The sequence below is a fragment of the Sinocyclocheilus grahami genome, unplaced genomic scaffold (assembly GCF_001515645.1).
Source record: "Sinocyclocheilus grahami isolate Dianchi unplaced genomic scaffold, SAMN03320097.WGS_v1.1 scaffold78.1, whole genome shotgun sequence".
Taxonomy (NCBI): domain Eukaryota; kingdom Metazoa; phylum Chordata; class Actinopteri; order Cypriniformes; family Cyprinidae; genus Sinocyclocheilus; species Sinocyclocheilus grahami.
In genome coordinates this window covers 910099-921049 of record NW_015505257.1, presented here as the reverse complement: position 1 = coordinate 921049, position 10951 = coordinate 910099, and the positions used below count along the sequence as shown (strand labels likewise).

General features: G+C 37.7%; 2 protein-coding genes across 3 annotated transcripts in view; both read right to left on the bottom strand.

Annotated features, from left to right (window-relative positions):
* Nucleotides 1-1353, bottom strand: part of LOC107586186 (protocadherin gamma-A9-like) — a 4792-nt gene extending 3439 nt beyond the window's left edge. Inside the window, exons 1-2 of the mRNA XM_016273455.1 lie at nucleotides 1159-1353; nucleotides 41-729 (exon numbers count right to left, since the gene is read on the bottom strand). Of these exons, the coding sequence (XP_016128941.1) occupies nucleotides 41-729; nucleotides 1159-1353 (884 nt within the window). The remainder of the gene's footprint in view (nucleotides 1-40; nucleotides 730-1158) is intronic.
* A 2483-nt stretch (nucleotides 1354-3836) lies between these two features.
* LOC107586137 (protocadherin alpha-C2-like) overlaps nucleotides 3837-10951 on the bottom strand; it is a 26736-nt gene continuing 19621 nt past the window's right edge. The window contains exons 4-5 of one of the 2 annotated variants that reach the window (XM_016273378.1): nucleotides 6486-6543; nucleotides 6160-6300 (exon numbers count right to left, since the gene is read on the bottom strand). In XM_016273378.1, the coding sequence (XP_016128864.1) occupies nucleotides 6246-6300; nucleotides 6486-6543 (113 nt within the window). In that variant the 3' untranslated portion in view covers nucleotides 6160-6245. Of the gene's footprint in view, nucleotides 6301-6485; nucleotides 6544-10951 lie in introns of both variants that reach the window. The other variant, XM_016273377.1, reaches the window with a different exon arrangement.

Here is a 10951-nt window from a genome sequence, read left to right as displayed (position 1 = left end):
AAACTTAAAGTCACTGGTGCGCGAGCCTGTGGTTAGATACGCGTCATAATTGTAAGAGCTGCGGAGAGTTCCTGCTCCATCCACATCTGCATAATTGGGAGGGAGATAGGCGCTGGGAACAGCAACTGCTCCATCAAACAACAGTCTGGGCTTTCTCTTGTGACAAAACTTCACTGCCACGATCAACATGATGAACGTCAGGAAGAAGGTGGACACGCAAACTAATGCAATGATCAAATATGATGTTAATTTAGAGTTGTTGTCCTCATAAGTCATATCTTTAAGTTCAGGAACTTCAGAAAGGTTGTCAGAAATGAGTACATTTACAGAACAGGTCATAGACAGAGAGGGCTGTCCATTATCTTTCACCGAAATAACAAGGATCTGCTTCATGTTGTCAGATTCAGAAATGTCTCGTTGTGTTTTGATCTCTCCACTATGGAGACCAATAGTGAACAGTCCCGGATCAGTAGATTTGACAATCTGATAGGACAGCCATGCATTCTGTCCAGAGTCAGCATCTATAGCGATCACTTTGGACACCAGAGAGCCTGAGAGAGTCGCTTTAGGGACCATTTCAGTCATTAAAGACTTCCCATCAGGAACAGGGTATAATATCTGTGGAGAGTTATCATTCTCATCTGTTATGAAGACTTTCACAGTCACGTTACTGCTGAGCGGTGGAGATCCATTGTCTCTGGCAACAACTTTGACAGTGAGGTTTCTGAACTGCTCATAGTCAAATGATCTTACAGCATGAATCACCCCTGTATCTCCATTAATAGATAGAAACGAGGACACTGCGACCCCATTGACTTCACTGGTTACCAGAGAGTACAGTACAGTCCCGTTCTGTCTCCAGTCTGGGTCATTTGCACTGACAGAACAAACAGACGTACTTGGTTTGTTATTTTCACTTAAATAAACGACATATGTTTGTAACTCAAATGTAGGGGGGTTGTCGTTGATGTCTGAGACTTGTATGTTCAGAGTTATATTGGAGAATAAAGGGGGAGTACCTCCATCCGTTGCTGTTATTGTTACATTGTAATTTTCGATTTGTTCCCGATCAAGCGAACGAGTTGTAGTGATAATGAAATAAGATTTGATGTACGGCTGTAGTTGAAATGGCAGACTTGTCGAAATGGAACAACTAACCCGGCTGTTTTGACCGGAATCTTGGTCCTTCACGTTTATTACAGCGATCTCTGAACCGGGTGGGATGTTTTCTGGGATTTGTTTTTTCAGAGACTTTACTGATATAACAGGCGCGTTATCATTGACGTCATCTATTTCAATAACAATTTTACAATGGCCTGTCTGACCACCACCATCCTCCGCCTGCACTTCCATCTCGTACGAGGAGGCCTGTTCGTGGTCCAGCTGTCCAATTACAGATATTTCTCCATAATTTTCGTCAATTTTAAACAGTTCTTTCGTATTGTCAGATAGGTGATTGATATAATACGTTACTTGCCCATTTGCCCCCTCATCCACATCGGTCGCAGCAATTTTGATGACAGAAGTTCCAAGTACTGCATTTTCAGATAAACGAGTATTGTAAAAAGGCTGCGAAAATAATGGTGCATTATCATTCACGTCTATCACGAACACTTCAATAACAACTGTTCCAGATTTAGGAGGATTTCCCCCATCCACTGCAGACAATATCAAGGAATGCTCTCCTTTTGTCTCTCTGTCCAGACTGTTTTTCAAAACAATGTCCACATACCTGTCTTTATTTGATTTTGTATCAAGAACAAAATGTTTGTTTTGGCTAAGAATATATGTCTGAACTGAATTCATTCCCACATCCAAATCCCGTGCACGAGCTATTTGTAATTTACTTCCGGTCGGTGCTCCTTCGCTTATCTCCAGCTTAATTGAGTCTTTGGGGAAAACAGGAGGGCTGTCATTGATGTCCTGGACTTCCAAAACAACGTTATGAAGCTCTAAAGGATTTTCGAGAACAAATTCAAAGTGCACGAAGCAGGGGGATGTCGTTCTGCACAGCATTTCTCTGTCGATCCTATCCGAAACAAAAATATTTCCAGAATCTAGGTCTACTTCACAGTATCGTTTATCCCCTTGGTAATCCAAACGGGCTTTGCGAATCCTCAAGCGATTAGAATCCAAATGAAGGTCCTTACTCAGACTTCCAATAACATATTTTGTCTTTGTTTCCTCCGGCACAGAATAACGAACATCAGCAGCGGTAACGCAGAAGAGAAGCGATGTTATCCATAATCGCCATTTGGCCAAACACAGTTTAGACGTTTTCGCCATATTTTTTTGATGCAATATAGTAAAGCGTTGTTTCGAAATGCTCTTCACAAACAACTGATTTATTTCGTCGACCGCACTGCTATGTCGGACAAATGTTTACAGAATAGAAAATTACCCACACCAATGGGTGTGTTCTTATGCCCAAAAAAGCAGAGCTAGTCAACAGCGACGCTGTGTGGTTGAATTGAGATTAGGTTTAGTCTGTGAGGTTTCATTCATGGTGTGCAAGTTTCTGATAATGTAGCTAGATTTAAATCCACAGTTTCATTCTAACTTGGTATGTCACAGATAATCCTGAATTAGTATTCTTTCCTAATAGGAAGACCTGGTTAATACAAAACCCTAAATATACAAGAAAGATTACCGTGGGTTTTTGTTCACACTGTAGATAACACCACACCACATAAACCAACAGTAGGCCTATCAATATGAGATTACAGTCTTTCTTTTAATTTAGAGTATTTATATGTTCATGCCAGCTGCATACGCCACAAACTGGCGAATGTTTTCAGCACCATGGACAGCACACTCCGTGTAGTCGCCGAACAGGACTGCTGGAATAGAAAGTCCGACTGCAGATTTAGGCAATAATGTCCGTAGAATGAAATTTGACTCGGTAAAGTATTCTACATTCAATATACGAGAGTAAAATTAGAAATTAAATGTTAAATAAAATAGAGTATACATAGTTAAAAAATATAAAGAAGAAGAAAAGTATGATTGAGAAGTCAATGTACTACATTTGCTATCTGGTAAAATGGAAACGAAACAGCCTATTTCTGCTGTATTGAATTGAACTGCACACATCTGGTATCCTGCGTAACAGTCAGCAGACTGACGTACATTTAAATAGAACATTTCCAAGTTCAATGCCTCGCTTTGTTGTTGTTTTGTGTGTGTGTGATGTTCGAATCAAATGCGATCCGAAATATGGCAGTTTCAATGCATACATTATTATACTCCACTATTGTATTATATTTACACTCAAAATCTTGCCGTTCAAGCTTTTCATTTCTCGTCACTTCAAATTATTTCCGACCCAAACATAACTTAATCCTACTATTTCACTCCTTGGAGAACAATAGCGGCAGTTTGTTTCAGAAGAGTTATGATTTTTGCAGGTCCATTTGAATTGTCACCGAAATTATATTTTATATTTTAATTATAATTATATTTTTAGCGCAGAAGATGAAAAAAAAATTAATAGAGAATATTTGCAAGCCAATGCTGTTACTGTGTTATTAACAATACAGACAGACAAAATAAAAACCACAGATAAATCTCCAAACCTTATGAAAGAAAACTTTATTTGTGATTTATAAACAAAACACATTACCAGATTTCATAAAGTAATATAAAATAATAAAAACCATTACACTGATGAGCAGGTGTACAAAAAATTTGTCCAACAGATTTGCACTGTCAAAGTCAAAAGCATAGTGCCACTTAGGCACTGGACGAATTAATATATAATTACTACACACAAGCAGAATACATATACCTTTTTATTTCCTGTTTTATCATTTTTTTTTTTTTTTTTTTTCTTCTTCTTTTGAAGGAAGACGTTTTTATTATAGGGAAGTATGAACTGGCTCACATTACAGTGTTATTGATTTCAAAGCCTAGCACAAAACGAAGGATTTATCCTTTCACGTTGCAAAAATCATAAGGTTGTAAAGAAAAGCAATTTAGAGCATAACACTACAGCATTACATATACCTAGAATGTTAACGTTGATCACCACAGAGCCGACATGGTTGCGGTCTTTTTTTTACGCTCGATGTGTGTATGTAATCAGTGTATGTTTGTGTATGAATAATTTGATTAATGTCTACATACTTCAGCAGAGACAATACACATCTCCAGTTCCATCAGAAATGAGAAAAAAAATAATTATGAAAAACATATCTCTTCATTTATATCTATATATAATTTGTTTTAATTGCGTCTAACATGCAAAACAGTCACTTGGTGATCTGACAGCACTGAACCACACCTGAAAAAGACTCAAGTGAGAGAGAGAGTGTGTGTGTGTGTGTGTGTGTGTGTTTTGTGATGATATGGTCTCATAGCAGCACAAACATCTCTCCTTTACTGAACAGTATCTCTACAGACTTAGAAGGGAAAGAAAGGAGAGATGTGCTCCCTCTAAAAAACATGATGTCTGAATGTTATGAAAACATTCCCATTATTTACAAAATTTTAATCAACATCTATGGAACTGTCATGAAGCTATATCTCATCATTGATTATATACAGTAGAAAAACTCTGTACTGCCCACAACTGTGGTCTTCTCACTCTAATCTCCACTCAACCTCTATTTTTGCCCTAGAAAGCACCATATCCTGTAGTTAAACATGTCCAAAAGCATGGCTGCATAGTCCATGGTGGTTCAACTGCTGTGAGAGCATAAACACTGGTGTGTGTGTGTGTAGCATAAACACTGTGTGTGCATGTAGGGGCCAGTACCTGTGCTTATGTTTCCAGCAGAAGAAGTGACAATAATATTGGCTTGATTTTTCTGCTCTTTCTTGTCACATTGTACAATACGAGCCACCAGGGAGCAGTACTGACATGGGGCCAGCAATGCACACCAAATAAAGGGAAGTTGGCAACATCAGATATGCGAAAGTTACAAGCAGTAGCTAAGGGCAAGTAGCTGGACTAAGACATAAAGCTGGCAGCAAGTGGGATGACATCTATCAAACATTCAAAACAGCAGCAAAGGAAGTGGGTGTTTTGTGAAATGAAGCCACACGCATTCATTCTACTATTTTACAGACTTTTGAGAGGCTGTTGTGCTTCAGTCCTGTGGTGATTTTAAGTGTACAGCATGTTGACAGCCTGTTCATAGTGTATTATGCACTAGGGAGCAAGAACGCACATCAATTTGTGATTTGTATTCATACAAATCATGGGCGTGCATGATTTTTGACTGTATAAGTTGAGATTTACTTGCTCTTAGAAAATATACTGAGTAAAGCATCATTCGGAGATTTCAGCATTACTTTTGGAGCAGGTCAGAAGCATTAGCGATCTCTGTGCCCTGTTCTAGGACGGTTTTGTGAGTGTAAAGCAAGTGATTTCGCTACTACATTCCCATCTCTGTAGGCATTTATTTTTGATCTGCTATAGAAATCAGACACTGGTCTTTCTGATAAAGTTGAAGTGTCTTTTTTTGTCTTTTACAAAGTTTTGATTCCAGCAGATCAAGGAGTGAGATGGGGCCAGGGGTGGTTGTTTCCTCCCCGTCTGACATTGAGGGAGGAAGGCAGGGATAAAGTTAGAAAAAGCTCTTGGTATGGCATGAGTTCATATCCAGTTTAACTGGATTAATTTGATCCTTTTAAAAGAGGAGAGGGACTTCCCTCATCGTGGTTGAAAATGTAATTTACAAGGTGCAAGGCTTGATTTGAATTTTGCAGACTGGAGTTCTTTCTTGAACATCACTGATTAATTTCTGCACCAGAACTAGAAAAATAGCCAATCAGAGTCACAGGTCCACAGGGTTAATTTGTTAATTTTTTATGTTTGTGTGTACAGCACAAACTCTATTCTTTCTTAAACTGTAATTGGTAAATAAGGTATATAGAAGGAATTTCTCCTCTCTTTATATTTTCAGTATTTTTGGTTTTCTCTTTCTGTCAGCGTTTGCTACAAACATAAATTGATAGCTGTAATATCGTAGTGGGATGTTCTTTGTTACTCCTCGCCATCATCTTTTCCTTTATCCTTCTTGTCCTTCTTTTCCTTCTTCTTCTTTTTCTTCTTCTTAGACTCCTCTTTCTTTCCGAAGGTGATGAACTCGCCCTTATCATCAACGGCACCTGGGTCCTGCCGGATGGAGATGATGGCAGGGGAGCCAGGAATGATGAAGGCTTCAGGGGGGATCTCTCCTGGCCTCAGGGCTTGTGGAGGACCATAGCCGGGGCCTGCACCATAGCGGAAGCTCCAGCTGTTACTGTTGATTCCAGCTCCAACAGGAGGGGACAGCTGTCCCTCTCCCTCCCCATCTGAATGAGAAAAATTACAATAATTAGATTGTATCATCATTACTTTCCTCATATAAATTGAAGGGGTCCTTTTATGCTCTTTTACAATGTCTTGATTTTGTTTTGGGGGTGTACTAAAACATGCTATCATGCTTGGTGGTTCGAAAAACGCATTATTTTTCACATAATTTACATTATTAAAATACCTTTCTCCACAGCCTGGCACAAACGGTTCAATTAGTTCCAGATTTGATGAAGGCCCACCTACCGAAAAACGAAATGTGTTGTGATTGGTTAGCTGTCCCAGTGCGTTGTGATTGGTGAACAGCTTAGACGGTGTTTCAGTACTGCCACGCCCCTTGTCAAAGCAGCAAGTTCCGGATGGCGTCTACTAGTAGAATTATTTTTTATATATTTTTGGGGAGACAAAAATGTCAGAGTGATGCAACTGTCCTAATATAATAATAATAATAATAATAATAATAATAATAATAATAATAATAATAATAATACATTTTTGTTAAAGAATAAAATTCCTGAATTGAAAAAGTTTGGCATATAATTTTAAAGTATTATTATTATTATTATTATTTTTAGAATAAAATACTTGAGTTGGGAAAAGTAACATGTTAATTTCTGTGATTAATATTTGTTGTGTTATTTAAGGGTTGATGTTGATGATGTTGTTGATTTTTTGTTTTTTAATAAAGTGGCAGTCCTAAAAAGCATCTTCACTGCTTAATAATATTTGCAACACTTTTTGTCACGGAACCAACAAAGTCATGTGATGAAATCAACATTATGAAAAAATATATATATAGAAAAGAGAGACCCTTTTAACTGTGTCAAAGTCAATAAAGCTCTAAAAATATCAGATAATTTGAGTTTGTCATGACAAGGCGGGATTAGTTGCGGTTTTAAAATGTAATATGGTGTGACTCCCCAGAAAATATTTATAAATAATATATTTATTATTAAGAATTCATGATATGTGAAAAATAAATAATAAATACATGTTATTCCTTTTTACTTCATGGTTACACCACATAACAAGAGTCACTGCATTTAAACTTAAAAACACTTCATTTCTGAGAACGTGGCACATGTGCTTTTATAATATAATATAGATCAACTTTCTTTCTTTCTTTCTTGGTATGCCAAAAAATCTGCATCAAAACCATGATTGGAGAAGAATGTTTGGTTTTCTTTATTTAACACTGATCTAAACCTACAAGTAATACACACAGAGAGAGGGACACTGCATCACTCTAGAGTGCACTTTCATACAATGTTCATGTTTGAAAGTGTACCACCCCAACAGGGACAGAGAGCTGAGTCTGGAGTGAGAGACTTATGTACTACTTTCCCTACAGAAGCAGGGCTCTTTGCCACACCAGTTCCTCTATGACCTTCTTTCATTTCTGTGTTTTATTTAGATCTCACCATGGCCATGAAATGCAATTTTGTTTGTTTTTGATCTGTACATATATTATGACAGTACCGCACAGCTTATTTCAATAAATGCAAAACCTAGCAGGGATTATCCATTTTGATATTCTTTCCTCTGCTTAAATGAATCTGCATGGGTGGATTGTGTGTCTATGAATGAACTGTGTGTAACAACTGGAATACATTTGGAATCCTTCTCCTGCTCAGTTTCAGGCACATGTCTAAATTCAGACATGTCAAATCCTGCCATTAATATGCAAACTGCTCTTTTTTTCTGTGGCATCTGATCCATTATGTATATCTGCTCAAATTCTTGACCATCCTAAAAATATACCACCTTTCCATCCATACAAAACACTCATGGTACACATACGGTACAGAAAAGAGTCAATGAGGGAGTGTTTGCATGCACACATTCACAGAACCACTGTGTGCCGCCCCTTGGGCTTGACAGATCACATTTGGCTGAGAAGGTCAGAAATTGTGGTTTAGAGTGGTAGCATTTACTTGCAGAGTGGCCAGATCTCTAGTGAGAGAGTAACTCATGTGTTCATGTCATCTCCCTGTGACTTTTATTATGGCAGCAATATCAGTGCATGTGTGTGTCTTTGTGTTAAGTTTCATGTCAGAGCAGGTCAACTGAGCAGACTAGTTCTCGTCCTCATGAGACTAAAGAGAAGATCGGCAGAGTGGTGCTGGAAGCAACAGTCTAAAACTGACTTTCATTGCATTTCTCTCTTTGTTGTACAGGTCAGTGACAAATAAGTGTCCACATTAAAAAAAAATTTTTTAAACATGCTAAATTCTTAAAAATGTTTGTATTCATATAGTTTTGAAAAACTTTTGTACAATTTTCAAGAACTTTTAATTTAATGACTCCAAAAATAAAAAAGTACTAACATTTTTTTTCTTCATATTTCTGTTTGTTGGTTGCACCACATGACTTTGATTCTGCAAATGTTTTTTGGGAAAGAAATAAAATAAAAGATTGTGCCAAAATAGTTGTATATACTGTGGCTTGATATTCCGTCAAGATTGTGATAGATTTTAGCTTGTTGATTTTCTTTGCCTTAATTGTGCCCAAAGAGGGTATTATGGTCATTTGATGGTTTAGATTTAGTATCCAATTGTTCAAAATTATAATTTTTCCTTTTAAATAATATAAAATATTATGAATCTTTTTTGTTTGTTTGTTTGTTTCATAAATCAATGCTATTGGTCACCCTTTATGTCTGTCGGAGGGTTTTACAAAAAATTGGCTAATGAAAAGTTTTTAGAAGAGCTTGTGACTAAACCCTGTAACTTCACGGGATCCTCAAACTGTCAGTAAAATCCACCCCACATGCGGCTGTTTTATGTTTTTATAAACCTCACAATTTTTTGTAAAATGTTAATAATATGACACATGCATATCAAATTTGTTTTGTTTCATGGTATTCTGGGGTATTTGAAGCTTATACCTGACAGCAACGATATAGAGCAGCATTACATATTGTATTGCTTGTCAGTGCAGCCAGATAAATGTATGCATTAAAAGACAAATATGTGATCTAATACGCATTCACCTGTTAGATGCATATGTGCTACTTTTTGTGCTATTTTTGGTCCTTACAGGCCTCCGGTCCTTATTTTTTCCTATGATGTTTCTAACTCTCTTTTTCTCTTCCTCTCCATTCCCCTTCCACACCTTGCTTGTTCTTCCATTTTGAGTACGGCTGGTTGCCATGGCTCCCAGCTGCTCCTGCTGCAGTATCTAAGATTCATTGTTGTTGCCTGGCAACAAGTCACACAGTGTTTCCTAGCAACAGGACCACCGGAGGGGTCTGCCAATTCTGAACCTCTGTGCATCTCCAACCCCCGCATCTTCACTCTTCTCTTTCAGCATCACTCTCATTCTATCATCTCTTTCCTCATCTATTACTTGCCGTCGCTCTGCATCCCACATGCTTTATCTTTTAAACGACTCTCAGTATAGCATCCTCATATATCTTGTGCTTTCTACGTCACATTCATCTGCGTCTCATTTTCCTGCTTGGCCTCTTTTCTGCTCCTCCTGTTCCCATGACCTCAACCGTGTTGTAATTTACAAGCACTAAACCAGTGCTTACACAACACACCTGCGTTGCCTCAATAACACAACATTAGCCTACTACTAATCACTATTTAGTAGGACAACTAGACTGGTTTTCATAAGTCTATCAGATTTACAGTGTGTAGTTCATCCTTCTGCTTCGCCTCTCTGCAGGTTGCTAATAAAGAATCAATGGATTTCTCTTTCTTCGCTCCTCTTTTCTTTTTTTGCCTCTCTCGATCTGTCCCACTTACTCCATCCGTTTCTTCCCGCTGTCTGCCGTCATTCCAGTTCAGCTCTGCTCTATCAGCCAGTCAATATCTCCACCATCCACCACTCAGGAGACCTGCCACTCTTCTTTCATTCCTCTAATGGCACATTAGATTGATCGTCCTCTGTCTATGGCTGATCTTTGAGGAGAAGCATATCTCAGTAATGCAAATCCAATGACCCCAAACAGGCCTCTTGCATCACAATATTTAGATACTTTGGTTCTTAACTTCAGCAGAGTAAATGAAAGATGCCATTCAAGCACATTGGGCTGAAGCTAAATTCGGTTGTCAATTTACCTTTTAATGCTTAATCCTGTTCTGTACACACACAGTTCAGTAATTTATGGGAGTGACAACAACTTTCTACAACTGAATTAACTAAAAATAATAATCAGGTAGTGACAACCGCATTTACAGAAATTCTACTGGGGTGCATTTCCCAAAAGCATCATTAGCCAACTATTGTCTTACATTCCGTCGTTTTCCAACATAGTTCAATGATTCAGTGTTTCCCAAAACCATATTTGAAACAAACATTCACAAACAGCATTGCAAACCTGTGTGGTTGGAACTACAGCTCTCAACCTGTGGTTAGAAGCATAGTTTCTTCTTAATATGACATGTGACAAATTATGTTTTAAGATTTATTTTTGCCGTTTTTTCCTTTATTGTTATAGGACAGTATTTAGACAGGAAGCGAAGTGGTAAAGTGAGAGATGGGATCGAGAACGGTCCGCGAGCTGGGACCCAAACTCGGGACACCCGAAGCACAATGGTGCTATATTAGCACCGACCAATATATATTTTAAATATGATGCATTTATATATATATATATATATATATATATATATATATATATATATATATATATATATATAT